Raw genomic sequence first — 16,644 nt, forward strand, 5'->3', positions numbered from 1 at the left:
ACTAACTTCAAAGTAAGGGATGTGACGTAAACAGGATAGAGTGAAACATAGTAAAGCCTGTCTAGGCATGCTTTGGAAACTGGGAAAGGATTCCCTCAATCTAACTCTATCATCTATCTAACTACATTTGGACTTGAGTAGTCCAGGATGATTTCCCAACAATGTCACTTTTCAATCTTCTCTTCACCAAATTAAAGATGCCCAGCTCTTTCAACCTTTCCCATGTATTTTGTTCTCTGTACTCCTAATAATCCTTTTTACCCTCTCTAAACCTGCTCCAACTAATCTATATACTTCTTAAAATTAGGCACCTGGAACAGAACATAAAACTCCAGATGATGCGTGATTTCAATTATTAGTATTAGTGTCAATGCATTAATTTTCCTGATGTTTAATATTGAATATTATCTCATTAATTTTCAAAGCTAACATTTCACTCTGTGGACATGTCCCAATCCTACCTGATCTCTGTTTTGTGGAAAGCTTGTTGCTGGTCTCCAGGGCCAACCCAGCATCTTCAAACACACCCACATTATTCCTACCACTGCCAGCAGTACAGCCAATGTCACTCTTTTCTACTGTGTCCCAAATCTAGAAGAGAATAGAATCCACAAAACAATGTACAAACTTAGCATATTCCAAGACAGGAAAGTCTTCAACACTGTGAATGTCAAATCCCATGGAATTCTATGCCTTACCTTACTTTGGCTTATCTTATTTTTTTTGTTCAGTACATAGACAGCTTTGTCCACAGCCACAAGACCAATTCGAGCATTTGGATCCCCTTCCACTTTGATTTTCATTGCTTGTCCTGGTTGGCGAATTTGACTGTCAGCCTCAGTTTCTCCTTTCACAACTAGCTGTTTGGGGAGGGCAACAAAAACATGGAAAATTGACTGGTTGAAAAAGGTGTACTTTTCCCATGATCAGTTTTCAATAAGTTGCAAAATGGGTTTAAAGTCCCCGGCCCACTTCTTTCTCTTACAGTCAAATAAGATGAGAAAATAGTTTCCTCAGTGCAGACTGTTTAATCTACAATCCACAGTAGGGCACAGATTTACTGTTTCAGAAAATGGCAGATTTTGCACACTTGTGCTCCATTACCACCAAGTGATGGTCTTGCATTGACATTGATAAATAGTATCAGCAAAAGGGGTGACCTACCGTTCCCATGCAGGTATCTTTCACATCCACCCAGACAGAGTCAGCCACAATCTCTCCGTTGTTCACTTGGTAGTAAGCCACAATTCGGAAGGAAGGGATAAGATTAGGGGTGATGGACAGAGGCATAGTCACTAGATTCTGCCCAGCAGACCTGGGTTGCCTCCCAACCTTGAATATCCTCCCTTTAGTCAAGATCTGATGATAAAAAAGACATCTTGATTAATTAAGAGGGTTAAGGTTTGGTTTTAAAAAGGAGAGACTGACAAGAATAAGAAAAAGGCATTGACATCACATATACACCATAATCATAATAAAAAAAACCTTTTTCTTTCACACAAAGCACTATGACATAAAAAGTTTGCTTATTTCTGTTGGCTTCTCAAAAGAGCATATTTAGAAGCTGCTCTCCACTGAGTGTTTTAAAGAGGACCGTGACTGCAGAAAAGATTTCTGGATCCAGCAAATGACAAGACGTTTTCTCTCCCTTAAAAACAAATGCAAAGTCAACAAACAAATAAGAACATGGGCCATGGATTTCCATCTATTTCACTTACTATGTAGGTGTAATTTATGAATTGGTTTAATATATTTGCATTGTTGCTTCTAATGTTGAAGCTGATAGGTAAGTTGTTCCCAGCCTTTAGCTCTGTAGCTGAGACTGCTAAATGGAGATAGTTTCCAGATCCTCCCTGGGTTTGGTAGGCTGTAGCCACTATGGTCTTGTTTGCCTGGTGTCCATTTGGGAGTCCTGCTTGGTTGGTTTTTACCTAGAGAGGATGAGAAGAATTTAAAAACTTTCCAAGAAATGTAACTTAACCACTGATCAATTCATAATGAGCCAATGGAAAAGAAAGACATAATGGCCAAGGGAGAAAAATATATTTTGTAGCTATGTGAGGTACCTCTGTGACACCAAGATTCTACCCTTGGAAGACAATCATATTTGGCTGCGAGTGATTGCCTATAGACCCTTGGGATGAAAGAACTATTTTCTATTATGAGAACAGCAAATAACGGTGACTTCAGTAGATATAAGGGTAGGATGTGACAGTTGTGGGGAAACTATACAAATCAGTAAAGAAGCCTCTTGACAATGGAAACGCTTGGGAGTGAATTTTGAATATTCTTCAAAAAGGCTGAAAATACGTTCTCATCAAGGACAATATTTCTTCAATGCTAATCTGTTGTGTGGAGATGAAGCCGATATTAGTGGCAGAGGCCATCTATATTTTCATCATCCCCTTCTCCTTCCCGTTTTCTGCCATTACCCACTCCACAAAGTCACTTTATTTCCTTCCTTCCTATGAATAATTTTTTCACAGATGGGAGAGGTCACTCTTGCCAAAGGTCTGAACTGAAAACATGCAGCAAGGTCTTGGTATGAGGGTCATGGCAAGGGCTACATGAAAATAAAAGAGAGCTCTAGAACAGCCAGTTGCCCACAAAACATGAACTTTGCCACTGAGCCATAGGTCTTACCTTAAACGTGTGCCAACTGCTCTGCTTCTGTGCTTAAAAGATAAGGCAAGCCCTCACCCACTGTTATTTGGGGGAAAGGTAACATAATCTCAGAGTGACTTACGGTGATTCTTAGCTCTTGTGTGTCTGCTGGTGTGTTCAGAATCAGCTTGACTGTCCCATCATCCTGGGTGGTTGCCTCAACCCGAATGGGCTCTGATACCAGAGGGACGCGGGCAGCTGGGGAACCATCAGGGTTGGTGACAAACACCTGCAAAGCAATTTCAAAAATGTGACTGAATGTGGAATGTAGAAATCCCCCCAGAGGATAAATTCCACAATACCCAAAATTTTGAGAGATTTCTAAAGGCAGATTGCATGCCTCAATCTGAAGACAGTAGTAGCATGTCTGGGACTGGACCAGGAAATGAAATAGAAATTCAATTAAGATTACCATCAGTTCATAGGGCATCCCTGGCTTGAAGAACTTTGGGGTTTTTGTGAAGAGGATCTGATAGGGAGATGTCACTATTTTAATGCCGCCTCTCTCAGCCACCACCATATCGCTTCCTGGAAAAAGGGGAGTGGGAAAGGAAAAAAAAGAAATTAAGTTGCTGAAAAGGGAGAAAAATGTTAAAAGAGTACATGGAGTACCTACAACTGCAATTCATGCCATTTTGAAATCTCCTATCTCCATTTTCACATAAGTTTGCCTGTCAAAGAAAGCCTGTGGATTGAAACAACCATATAAATTTATATACTGTGAAAAAAAGGCCACAGACTCATATATTAGCCCACAATAATAAGGGGCTTATACAGACATGGTAATGAAACAAATTATTTGATAATACAAATAAATTAGTGCTCTGAACGGGACTCAAGAAATTCTTGATGTTTCCCCCCTTTTTGATGTAAATCATTTTTATTGTTCACTTTACAAAATACAAAGGTACAGGGATACTACTGAATATTTATACCTCAGTATGGTCAAGCGTGTCATCATTTCCCCCTGGTTTCTCCAGCTATTTTATAATCTAAACACAATACAAATAAATTGACTGTAGCTCAGGTTCTTATTAATCTTATACATAACCATCTGTCTAAGGTTCTCAAACGCACTCATTTTGTTTTCTTCATCATCCTGTATCCTGTTTTATATCATTTCCCCTCCTTCCCCCTTCCCAGCAACAGTGTATTAATCTTGTTATGATATCATAATTATTCAATCATGAGGATAGTCTTATTTAATTCCTTATATTTATTTGATGTTTCCCTTTTTAAAGACCTCCTGTGGGGACCTTGTTGGATGCTTCAGCTGCAAATGCCGGAGTTTATTTATTTATTTTATTTATTTACAGTATTTATATTCTGCCCTTCTCACCCCGAAGGGGACTCAGGGCAGATTACAATGAACACATATATGGCAAACATTCAATGCCAACAGACAAACAACATACAGTATAGACAGACACAGAGGCATTTAACATTTTTCCAGCTTCACGATTTCGGCCACAGGGGGAGCTGTTGCTTCACCATCCACTAGTGGCTGTACTTCCTCATTCCTTTCCTCGTGTTTTGCTGGCAGTTTTATGGTGTTGTAAATTAGTTAAATTAGCCTCCCCGCTTAAAACGTACCTAAATTTCCCTACTTGACAGATGCAACTGTCTTTCGGGGCTGCATAGGTCAAGAGGAAGCCGGGCTATTTAATGATCGGGGGCTTAACCCGACCCAGGCTTCGAACTCATGACCTCACGGTCAGTAGTGATTTATTGAAACTGGTTACTAGCCAGCTGCGCCACAGCCCAGCCCCGGAGTTGTCAAAGTGTGCGCACCTGCTGAGTTCAGTGGTCGACAATTAACATGAGGCAAATTGAGAGAGGACAGAGGTCCACAGAGGATGTCAAAAGGAGTTCCCTAAGAGCCAGAAGATTGTGCCATAACCCACAGACTGCTTCTGGACAACAAGGCTCTTGGGAAGTGAAAGAGGTGAGGGTGCTTAGTAGTCCAGGAGGAACCCAAGGGAGAAGGAAAGGACCCTTCAGTGTGCTCCAGAAAGAAAAGGGAAGATATCCTTTTGAAGAACTCACACCTTAAGTAGTCAAGAATGTATCTAGTGGTTACCAAAAGATCACTAGATACATTCTTGACTACTTCCGAGTTGGTTGCCAAAGGGGAAGGATGGGGAACATTGAGCTCTGAAGAGAGCATTCAAAGGAAATATCAATCTTTTTCCTCATGCTGGATTAAAATGGTGAGAGGAGACCTGGCTCCATGGAAACAGCTAGTTAAGAGTTTTTTGAAGAAGATATTTCTTAAAATAAGCTCAGCTGATGCTGGAGAGCCATGAATCGCCTGCCTCCAGAGACAGACCTTCCACACATAAAAAAACCTGTGACCAACTGACTTTTAAAGTAAGGATATCATAAAATTCCTTTCTTCATTTCTTCATTTAGCACTGTTCACTGGAGGACTGTTTATTTTCATGCCCAGGACTAAAATCACTGATCTATTCTCATTACCAGTCGAGGTGGCTCAAGAGCAATTTAAAACTTTGTGTTATATCATGCAGAAACATGAGAGGAGATTTTGTTGGCTGAACTCTACAGCTTTAAAAGATATCAGTCTGCTCTAATTAACAGCTCCCTGGGCTGCAATGAACTAAATTTGAGATTTTCCTTTATGAAATAAGAGACATTAATATGTTAATGGTGTAAATTGAATTTACTTACTCTCTACCTCCCCTCTCCCATTTGCATCTGTTTTCCTTCAATTTGGTTGTGACTGGGATTGACTAGAAGTGACCTTGAGAAGTTTATCTTTCAAAACACAGATACAGAAACAGAAATGGAAAAAAGCACCTAGAGTGCAAGGACATGGCCCCAAAGGACTGATGACTTCTTATGCTGTGGCAAAGCAAAAGAAGACCCAACTCCTTCCTACTACTACATCAGATCCCATTCTTCTAGGAATTAGATCTATGTTTCAAGAGCTGAAAACTGACCAGGAGCTTTTGAAAGATGAAATTAAGCAATGGGAGATGATAGAAAAAATTCAGATTGTCAAGAATGGGTGGAATCTAAAGCATCCAGAATTGATGTGGAGTGTTAGTCTGTGAGGAAAAAGGCAGATCAAAATTCACACAAAATTTTACATCTGGAGGAATCTCAGGAAGAGGTTTTAAATAAAATGGACTTGCTGGAGCTAAAAGCTAATAAAAATACAATAAGAATTAGGGCCTTGCAGGAAGGAATGGAAAAGGGGGACTTGAAATCTTATTTGATAACACTAAGGGCAACTCTCATCTGAGAAGAGGATACAGACATTGTCTATGCAACAATACAGGATTAATACAGCATATGTAAGAACGAAAAAATATCAAGAGACTGTATCCTAGAGTGGATTTCAAAATCCTTTGACGAAGTGATAGTTAAAAAGCAATATGTAATGCCTGTATTGGTAGCAGGAAGCAGAATCTTGATACAGTAGAGTCTCACTTATCCAACACTCGCTTATCCAACGTTCTGGATTATCCAATACATTTTTGTAGTCAATGTTTTCAATATATCGTGATATTTTGGTGCTAGATTCGTAAATACAGTAATTACTACATAGCATTACTGTGTATTGAACTACTTTTTCTGCCAAATTTGTTGTCTAACATGATGTTTTGGTGCTTCATTTGTAAAATCATAACCTAATTTGATGTTTAATAGGCTTTTCCTTAATGCCTCCTTATTATCCAACAGATTCGCTTATCCAACATTCTGCCGACCCGTTTATGTTGGATAAGTGAGACTCTACTGTACTTTAAGAAATACAGTTGAGTCTATTTTAAAAAAGGGAAAATGTTTGCACCTCCTAGTGGATAAGCTAAAGAAAATGGAAATTTTCTTCAGATGACTGTTTCCATAAGGGATGTCCTTTTATTATAAAGAAAAGAGACATTCAGTTCTGGTCACCTCAGAGGCAGAGCAATTCTTGAAGAAGTGTAATAAAGGCTTCACCGAAGACCCGGGAACAAAGAGAAGGCAGCAGACTCTACAGGGGACAACGACAAAGGAACAGAAACAGCAGACCAGAAGAAAAGAACAGAAAATACAGGAGGAGACAGAAGAAAAAGATGAAAAAAAGTAGAAGAAGCAATGGAGAAAGGGACTGATTTGTGACTAATTAGTGGTACTATCATTCTATGAACTTTTTGGCTTACCCATCTACCTCACCCATTGGGTTTACAATTTATACCCTTGTACTTCAATGCAGCTTGCTCTTGTTTAACCTTGGTTTTGTTTCTATATTATGTTTTATTATGTCATTCTTGTCTTTTGCAATTTTGTTATGTCATTGCGGACAGTTGTATTTTCTCTTGTCTATTTTGTATTATGTATGTATTTTATCCTGTTTTGGTGTGTTTACCTGGGCTTGGCCCCATGTTAGTTGCCCCAAGTCCCTTTGGGGAGATGAAGGTGAGATATAAAAATAAAGTTTTATTATTATTATTATTATTATTATTATTATTATTATTATTATTATTATTATTATTTATTGGTTTGTAGGAGTGGGGAGGAAGAGAGAAGAGATCATTTGGATAATGCCAAATAGATTAAAAATATTTTAATTCAATACAAATAGGCTGAAAAATTGTATTAAGAGAAAGTGGGTTTTTCATTATTGTATAATGTTAAGACAGAGATAGCATGTATTCGGGAATTGCATTTGTTGGATAAAGATAAGCATCTCTTAAAACAAGAAGAGCTAGGTTAATTATTCATAGCATGTAATTGCAAGAAAATTAATGGTATATTGTTTTATATAAATAAAATATTAGAACCAGAGAAAGTCTAAAAAGATCAAGAGGGTAGGATATTAATAGTTGAAAGTGAAATTCCAATACAAGCAGGTTCTATTAGCGGAGATTTATGCTCCAAATGCAAGACAAAAAACATTTTACAAGAAACTTTGTAACAAGACTTTTGAAGAAAATGAAAGTAGAATTAGATAGAGTAATTCCCATAGGCTGTCACTCATGGTCAAGTATGAGTGCCTTCCAAGTGTAGGGTCTTGGCAGTCCATAAGTGACTGTAGAGGCCTGTTCTTGATCTGCATGTTCTTTTGCAGTGAGGATATTACTTTTGCAGTGAGGACATTTATTTCCAGATGGAAGGCAGTCCCGACAAGGATTGGCTTGACGTGCCTTTCTCTTGACACATTTTTCCCTTTCATCCTCCAGTTGTGCCTCTTCGAATCCAGTTAGAACGTTCAAGGGCCAGGGCTTTCCAATTCTCGGTGTCTATATCGAAGTTTTTAAGGTTAGCTTTAAGCCCATCTTTAAATCTCTTTTGCTGTCCACCAACATTTTGTTTTCCATTCTTGAGTTGGGAGTATAGTAAATATTTTGAGAGATGGTGATCAGGCAATCGGATAACGTGGCCAGTCCAGCGAAGTTGATGGCAGAGGATCATCACTTCAGTGTTGGTGATCTTTGCTTCCTCCAGAATGCTGACATTTATCTGCCTGTCTTCCTAAGAGATTTACAGGGGTTTTTGGAGGCAACGTTGATGGAATTGTTCCAGAAGTTGAGTGTGATGTCTATAGACAGTCCACGTTTCGCAGGCATATAACAGGGTTGGAAGGACAATAGCTTTACAAACAAGCATCTTGGTATCCATACAAATGTCCTGAACTTCAAACACTCTGTTTGACTTGAAAAAATGCTGCACTTGCAAAGTTCAAATGATGTTTTATTTCAGTGTCAATGTTTACTGTTGTAGAGATGTGGCTGTCAAGGTAGGGGATCTCCACACATAAATCAAATTTATGCACGGGCATCTTCCAAGAAAAATAAAACCAAACCAACAAAAGTACATGGTGATCAGCAAGTGGCGATGGGGACAGTACTGAGTTACTCTGGGGAGATAGGGCGGATTAGAAATAAAATCTATTATTATTATTATTATTATTATTACTACTACTACTACTATTACTACTGCTACTACTACTGTGAAATCTGGAAGTCCCTAGTCACAGACTGGCACATGGAAAGTGGATATGGATTCAGTTGTTCTACCTCAAGGTTCAAGGCAGTTGAATAGTTCACCAGCTGTATCCATGACTGAGCAGCCCTTTTTAGGATCAACTCTGCTTACTCCATATGAGGAGGGGGCTGGTCTGTCATATCCAGATAGGTCACCATCTTGCAGCCCAAAAAGAAAAATGAACTTTGCAATGTGGAATGTACAAACATTGTTGGATAACACAGACAGTGAACACCCTGAACACAGGCCTGCTATTATTGCAAGGGATCTGAGGTGCTTTAACATCGCTATAGTAGCACTTCAAGAGACCTGGAGAGCAGGAGAGGGAAAACTGAAGGGAAAAAGGAGGCTACACCCTCTTCTGGACAGGATGGCCTGAACAAGAACAAAGCATACACAGAATTGGCTTTGCTATAAGAAATGACCCGGTGAAGCATCTGTCTGAAGCAAACATTGGCATTAACAAACAACTCTCAACCCTCCAAATTAATCTTGCCAAAAACAAGCAGGCAACTATCATAAGTACCTATGCACAAACACTAAATGTTGACAAAGACATCAAGGACAAGTTTTACTGTCAGCTGGACACTATCCTATTGGAGATACCTAAGGAGGACAAAATCATCCTTGTGGGGGATTTTAATGCAAAAGTTGGATGAGGCTTTGATCTGTGGCTAGGGAGACCAGAGGAAAAAAATGTGATTGGTAACAGCAGCCCAAATGGCATCCTGCTTCTCACCAAATGTTCAGAACACAACCTTGTCATCATCAACACACTCTTCTACCAGAAAAACAAGCTGAAGACATAATGGAAGCATCCCCAGTCAAAGCATTAGCACCTCTTAGACTATGTAATTACATGTGCCGGATACCACCACTATGAGCTTCTCACAAGAGCCATGATATGCACTGATGACTGCTGGACACACCATAGGCTAATCCAATCTATGATGGCTATGAAGATCGCCCCCAAATGCAGACTCAAAAGAAGAAAGATGAGGCACAAAATGAACCCTTTAGAAGCCCTCCAAACGAGCCCTTCTCCAAACAACACTCAAGGATCTGTTTAGCAATTTCCCCAGTTTTAATTTTCTGCAAATTCTTGTATGTTATCCACTTAACAGCTGTGGATCCATGGACCATAATAAAGTGTGTGTATATATATTTCCAATCCAATAAGCCTTTATTGGCATATATATCAAGACAGCGTAAAATGCAGAATATATTTTACAATAGAAAAACAATAGAAAATTGTATTATAAGCTATATAAAGCTATATAAAGAAGACTTGGCTTTAGTCCTCTTAATAATGAATCAAGTGCTTCAGAAAGGAGAAATCCTGGATTCGTGGGCAGAGGCTACTATAGTACTCATCCCCAAACAAGATAGAGACATGGAGCCAATTTCATTATTAAACTGATTATAAATTGTTTGCAGAAATATTAGCAAATAGATTAACATTCATCCTAGCTAAGATTTTACATGAAAATCAAGCAGGCTTCCTTCCAAGCAGTCCGTTAAACCAAAATGTAAGAATAGTTTTAAACATACTAGAGATTGCTGAACAAGACCCTAACAGAGAAGTTGTGCTTCTATTTCTAGATGTGGAGAAAGCCTTTGATAACATTCATTGGGAATTTATAGGAAAAGTATTGGTTTGTTATGGGGTAGGTCAGCAAGTTAAAAGGGTGATTGGTGCTATTCATTCAAAACAAAAAGCCAAATTAAGGTGAAATGGACAAATGTCAAATTATATACAGATAAAAAAGGAATGAGACAAGGATGTCCTCTGTCACCTCTACTATTTATATGGATGTTAGGAGTATTAAATATTAGTATTAAGGGAGGCAGTTGTATTAAAAGGGTGAAAATAAAAGGACAAGAATTTAAAGTCAAGGCATATGCTGATGATACATTGTGCGTTATAGAAGATCAAATAAAGACCATTCAAAGCCTGATGGAAACTATCAATAGGTATGGAAATGTGGCAGGATTTAAAATAAATGAAGAAAAATCCATGTTCTTCATCACAAATTTATCAAAAATGAATGTTGACAATTTGGAGAATTTATCAGCTTGTAAGGTAGTATTGAAATTAAAATATTTAATATTATGGATAACCAATGAAAATAACAGCTTCAGCTGGTTAAAGGAGTGGGTCAGATTAGAAAACCAAGCCTTACTCAATTTAGAGGGATATAACCTAAGATCTGGATGGCATGCATATTTATGGTATGGCAAAGATAAGGTTAATAAAGACTTCTATAGACACCCCATAAGAGCTAGCCTTTTAGCGATCTGGAAGAGATATAAGGCAGGGATGCAATAAAAAAAAACCCTTTATAGCTGCGTCTTTTGGAAGCAGTGTTAAACCCAGTATCTAATGAGGAAATGAAAGCTTATAGGGAATATCTAATTAAAGAAAAGGAGTATTGGAAATTAAAAGGGAGAGAAGACTTGGGAATAAATGACTGGTTCCATTCTAATCAATTATACGATAGATTTAAGAAAAATATAAGATTTGCTAAAAGAAAATCTGAATTGGAGAACATTTTGGAAAAGGGGAATAAGGGATTAATCTGCAGATTATGATACATATTAGAGTATAATCTAGAAGATAATAAAATAAAAATAGTGATGATGTTGTGGACTAAAATTTTAGGGAAAAATATTGATTTGGAAAATTGGGAATATTTATGGAAAAGAGGATTTAAATTTTCAATAGCTGGATCTAGTAGAGAGAATATGTGAAATGTTTTATAAAAGTTATATAACTTCTGAGGTCATAGACAAAAGAAATAAATGTCACCAGTGGAATGTTGGAAATGTTAATTACAGAAAAGTACCTTCTTCCATTCCTGGTAAACTTGTAAATTGGTACTTTTTTTTTTTTGGAAAAAAAGTGATTAAAGAAACAAATAAAATAATCACTAAAAGGGTAAGAAAAATCCAGAAATGTGTCTTTTAGGCTTATTTTGTGAAAGAACTAGTAGAAGATGCAAAGATCTGTCTATAGTTTCAAGCATCAGCATCTGCTGGAGGAGAAGAGTGTGTTCTTCTCCCCACATCCCACCTCCCACCAGTGCAGGCAAACAGCCAATTCAAAGAGATAAGAATTGTTGCTGTCTGCCGATCTTCAGAAGAAAGGAGTTTTCTCAACCTGGGCTTCTCTGGCTAAAACAGTCATTTGACTCCAACTTACTTGCTGAAGTTGCAGAAAAACATGAGCTATGAAATGAAGTATGTTATGCAAAAGAAGCTGAGATTCTGGAGAAGCCTCAACACTTTCAACAGAAATACAAAGAGATGTTTCTGAAATGAGGGACCTATGATATAATACACCTGGACAACAGTTCCCATCATCCTGGTCAAAAATAGGCAAAAATGAGGAACCATGGGAGTTACAATTCAAAAATCTAAAGGTTCAGCATCATTATTTCAAGACAGGTTCCCATGCTAACATGGACTGCCAGAGCCTTTGTTGCTATGAACTGACTGAGAATACTGGTAGATATTATTGCTGTTTTTTTTAAAAAAAAATAGAGTTCAAAATGCTAAACTCAGGTTCTACATGTGCATTAAAATGCAGTTCTAATATGTCGTGAGGGTAGGTGTCCACAAATGAACACCCCCAATGGGCGTAGTGCACATTTAGCCAGTCTGTTAAAAAAACTCATCAGAAATTCCAAAACAAGCCGTAATATTTTCTGAAGCTGATCAGTGTTTATCCTATGCAGACTGGACTCAAGACATAGAAATGCAGAGAACCCGCCAGGACAGGGCTAGCACTGGCACATTTGAAAAAAACCAGTAACAAAGCTAGATTTCCATCAGACATGCAGCTGTCCATGAGTACTGCCCATCATGTCATGGCATCAATCAGAGCATCTTATCAGAAAAGGTACAAAAAATAATCCTGAGTTTGGATCGATACATATTTCGTGGACCTCTGTGGATACTCTCCCATCCTCCAACCGGGTCTTAGGGTGCCTATGTAGGTGTTCTGCAGCAAACTGGCTCACTTTAACCCACATCCTGACTCAGTTTAGATGGCTGTGTAGAACCGAACCACCCTCTGTAACCAGAGAAAATATATTTGTTTCCACTGAAGTTAAAAGGCAAAAGGTGGGAAGAAGGTAGACAAAGATCTGAATATTAATGAAAAGAGGATCTTACTGTTTGGGTGCTCTGGGTAGAAAGATTCATCTTTAAAATGTATTTTTTCCTCAGAGGAGCCACAACTCACCTGATTCTGTCATCACTGTTACAGAGATGTAGAGAGAGTGCCCAAGGAGCTCATGAAGGTTGCGAAATCGGGTCTGAAGCATTTCTTTTGTTAGCACTGCAACCCCTTTCCCATTTTGAATCTAGAAAGGAGATAAAGAACTTAAAGAGGCTATCAAAGCTGCTTACCTTTCTAAACTTACCTCACCGCCACCCCCCCCCCCCACCCCGGTCTCTCTCACTTCCAAATACAAGGATCGTCTTACTGGAATTCTCCTGAGTGAGTCTGGAATACTCTTTTTCTCTTCATCAACTTTCACTCCAAAGAGGACAAAGGCTATACCTTCCACTCTCTTTCCATAAAGGTATCTGGAACAACACAATGAAATGAGACATGCTTGCTCACATTTATTCTGTTTACATGGAACGTAGTGCCAAGAAGTTTGCATTTGACACCATATGAGTCCGCCTAGGTGAATGTAGCTAAACATCACTCACAGTCATGTTGTTTTCTATTCACTCTTGTTTGGAATGAAACTCAATACAGGCAGTCTCAGAGTTATAGACATCCGACTTACATCCAACTCTGAGCTAACAAGAGTGATACAACAGGAAGTGAGGGAAAAGGTGTATCCACTGAAGCTTTATCTCACCAATCCTTGTTTCCACAAAAACCCAACATTTTCAAAATCAATTTTCACAGGGACTGAAAGTGAGGTGAAATTTTCAGAAAAGGGGCACATACAGCAAAACAAATGTTACAGGTTTGTTAACCCTTCCTTATGCTATTCAACACTTTTTCAAAAAAGAATAATTTGGCTGGAGTTACACCTAAAAATGTACCTGTTCTGACTTACATGCAAATTCAACTTAAAAACAAACTTACAGAATTTATCTTGAACTTAACTTGGGGACTGCCTGTAGTTCCTTGAATGTCTAGATTAACACCTGAAGCTGATTCACTACCTGCTCCACCAACAAAACAGAAACCACCAACTACTACTTTGTAAATAATATATGATGGGCATTGGTAAAGGACAGATCTACATACTGGTATCTGTTTGGAAGAACAAAATGGATATGTTCACACAAGCAGAGAGAACGCAATACATCAGTTACTGTTTTTTAAATAAATTAATAGACTAAAAGATTTCCATTGTCTATTATGTTCTGACCAAGATATGGCATGAAACCTCAATATGTTATTGCCTACAATATAAGGAAAATGTATTGGACTGAATTATTTTTTCTTTATTGTTGCATTTTTTCACTGGTGCATATTTTATAATTTAATTTTGTATAGTTGCATGCTTTCTTTATTACTCATTTTTATTGGGTCTTTAGATAGGTAAAGGTGAAGGTTTTCCCCTGACGTTAAATCCAGTTGTGACCGACTCTGGGTGTTGGTGCTCATCTCCATTTCTAAGCCGAAGAGCCGGCGTTGTCCGTAGACACTTCCAAGGTCATGTGGCCGGCATGACTGCATGGAGCGCCGTTACCTTTCCGCCGGAGCGGTACCTATTGATCTACTTACATTGACATGTTTTTGAACTGCTAGGTTGGCAGAAGGGTCTTTAGATAGAAATGCTAAAAAAATTAAACAATCTACAAACAGCCATATGAAATTGACTATTTTCTATAAAACATAACAAAGTATTACATACATTTTAAACCAAACATATTAGATTTCCAGCTTTCCAGTTATGAATTGTTCAAATTGCCTTCCCTAAACACAAATACACAACCTACTTCAACATGTTACCTAAAAAATAATTTGTTAGGATGACCAATTGTTGCTGTGTGTTTTCAAGCCTTTTTCATCTTATGGCAGCCCTAAGGTAATCCTATCATAAGGCTTTCCTGACAAGATTTATTCAGAGAAGGCCTGCCCTTGCTTTCGTGGAGGCTGAGAGACTGTGACCTGCCAAAAGCCACTCAATAGGTTTCCATGGCTGAGTGGGCATTTGAACCCAGATCTCCAGAGTCACACTCAACCATTGAAGTCACTACACTACATTTAAAACAACTGTGTTTACCAGAAGAGTTGTACACGGAAGCAGGCCTGTAGCGAGGGGGTGGTTTTAGGGGTTCAACCCCCCCCCCCCGAAATTTTTCAGGTTATAAAAAAAACCTGGTTTATTCATGAATTTTAACTGGTTAACCAAATCCCCATGCTAAGTCTATGAGACACAAAACATTAAGAGCCCCTCCAGGCACTATCTCAAGCAGATATTGACAGGTTTGTAGCGGGGAGGGGTGTGTGCTAGGGGTTAACCCCCCCCCCCCCCCGAAATTTTCAAAACCCCTCCCAAAAAAATTTTCTGGCTACGGCCCTGCACGGAAGGTATGTTCTTTTCTTCTGAGCTACATACTTAGCTGCTGATAAAATTGTGTGAGGAAGGAAGGGCTACTGTTATGACCACAACTTATTCTGGATGCATATTACATCCTTCTAAGGTATGAGGCAATTGGATTCATCTAAAGTTAAGTGTAGCTTTCCCATACTTCTCTACAGTTGTACATACACCCACCTTGCAGTGATAGCCACATTGACATTTTTGTTGCCATCAACATGATAAAACTTCTCTGCTGCTTCAATGTTAACTTCAAAGCTTGGCAATACTGAACAGAAAAAAAAACAAGAAGAACAGGAGGCAGTAAGCTTTAATGAAAGGAAAGGAGATATTACTTTGTCCCCTTCTACACTGCCATATAATCCAGTTTAAACCAGATAATCTGGATTTTATATGGCAGTGTAGAAGTGGCTTGAATGAGATTTTTAACTTTACCACACAATGCTGTTATTCTACAGCAGTTGTGCCACCAATGATCATGGCTAAGTACCGGCATAAGCACCCTTGATATCACACATATCTGCATTCACACAGAGATGTGATCCTATACTCCTCTTTCTACATAAGATCATCAATCCACCTCGCCACACTTCTAGTGCTCTATAATTAATTCATGGCAATTTCCAGGTATGGTTAATAGGGGTGGGCATAATTTTGTTTTTAATTCGTATTTCGGATCAAAATAGTTAAATCCGTGCATATAAATTGATATTAGAAACATGAAGGTGGGGGGGATTTAGAAATTGAAACACTTACCAATAATTTTTGTGAAGATTCTGTAGTATTCGGATGCCTTCCAAGGTCAGTTTAATTTTCAATATAAGCATTAATCAACTTTGGTAAAGCCAAGAGAACAGAAAGTGTTTAAAAAACCAATCCTCTTTTTCTTTGGCCTGATCACCATAAGGAAGGCATTCTGGGCAGGACGAGCAAAATTAATGTGAGGACACAGCCATCTTGAATGTAGTTTGGGAAGGCGAGGCCCCCTGTGGCAGGGAATGCAAAAAAGCCCTGCCCTAAACTACATTTGCCGGAATGCAGTGGTCAGCACCTGAGGACCCCAATGAGGGCTGCAGCAGCCAGCCGTTTAGAGTCAGTCTAATAATAATAAATAAAATTATTGAATCTGCAAAGAAGACTGAAGTAAATAAACAATAGTATAAATCTGTCCTAAGTTGAAGTTCTATGGTTAATTGTATGTCATAAGACAGACACACTGTTAGGCAGACATTCAAGGGGATTGTGATTGTGGCTTTTTAAGGGGGATAAATGTTTTTAAAAATCCCCCAAATTCAGTAGATGTCTGAATCTTTCTGAAACTTCTGGGGATTGATGCCCTGGGTATCTTTTGCATTTTATATAAAATTCAAGTAGATACCTCTTTTAGTTTTCTAAAATGTTTATAAAAATT

General features: G+C 38.4%; 1 protein-coding gene across 1 annotated transcript in view; it reads right to left on the minus strand.

The window, feature by feature from the left end:
- Positions 1-16,644, minus strand: part of LOC100566988 (A.superbus venom factor 1) — an 86,209-nt gene that overhangs the window by 55,882 nt on the left and 13,683 nt on the right. The window contains exons 7-15 of the mRNA XM_008103737.3: positions 15,411-15,501; positions 13,146-13,248; positions 12,902-13,022; positions 3,077-3,192; positions 2,747-2,893; positions 1,719-1,931; positions 1,165-1,359; positions 699-860; positions 462-591 (exon numbers count right to left, since the gene is read on the minus strand). Coding sequence (XP_008101944.1) covers positions 462-591; positions 699-860; positions 1,165-1,359; positions 1,719-1,931; positions 2,747-2,893; positions 3,077-3,192; positions 12,902-13,022; positions 13,146-13,248; positions 15,411-15,501 — 1,278 coding nt within the window. The remainder of the gene's footprint in view (positions 1-461; positions 592-698; positions 861-1,164; positions 1,360-1,718; positions 1,932-2,746; positions 2,894-3,076; positions 3,193-12,901; positions 13,023-13,145; positions 13,249-15,410; positions 15,502-16,644) is intronic.

This window comes from Anolis carolinensis, chromosome 2 (genome assembly GCF_035594765.1).
Source record: "Anolis carolinensis isolate JA03-04 chromosome 2, rAnoCar3.1.pri, whole genome shotgun sequence".
Classification (NCBI taxonomy): Eukaryota; Metazoa; Chordata; class Lepidosauria; order Squamata; family Dactyloidae; genus Anolis; species Anolis carolinensis.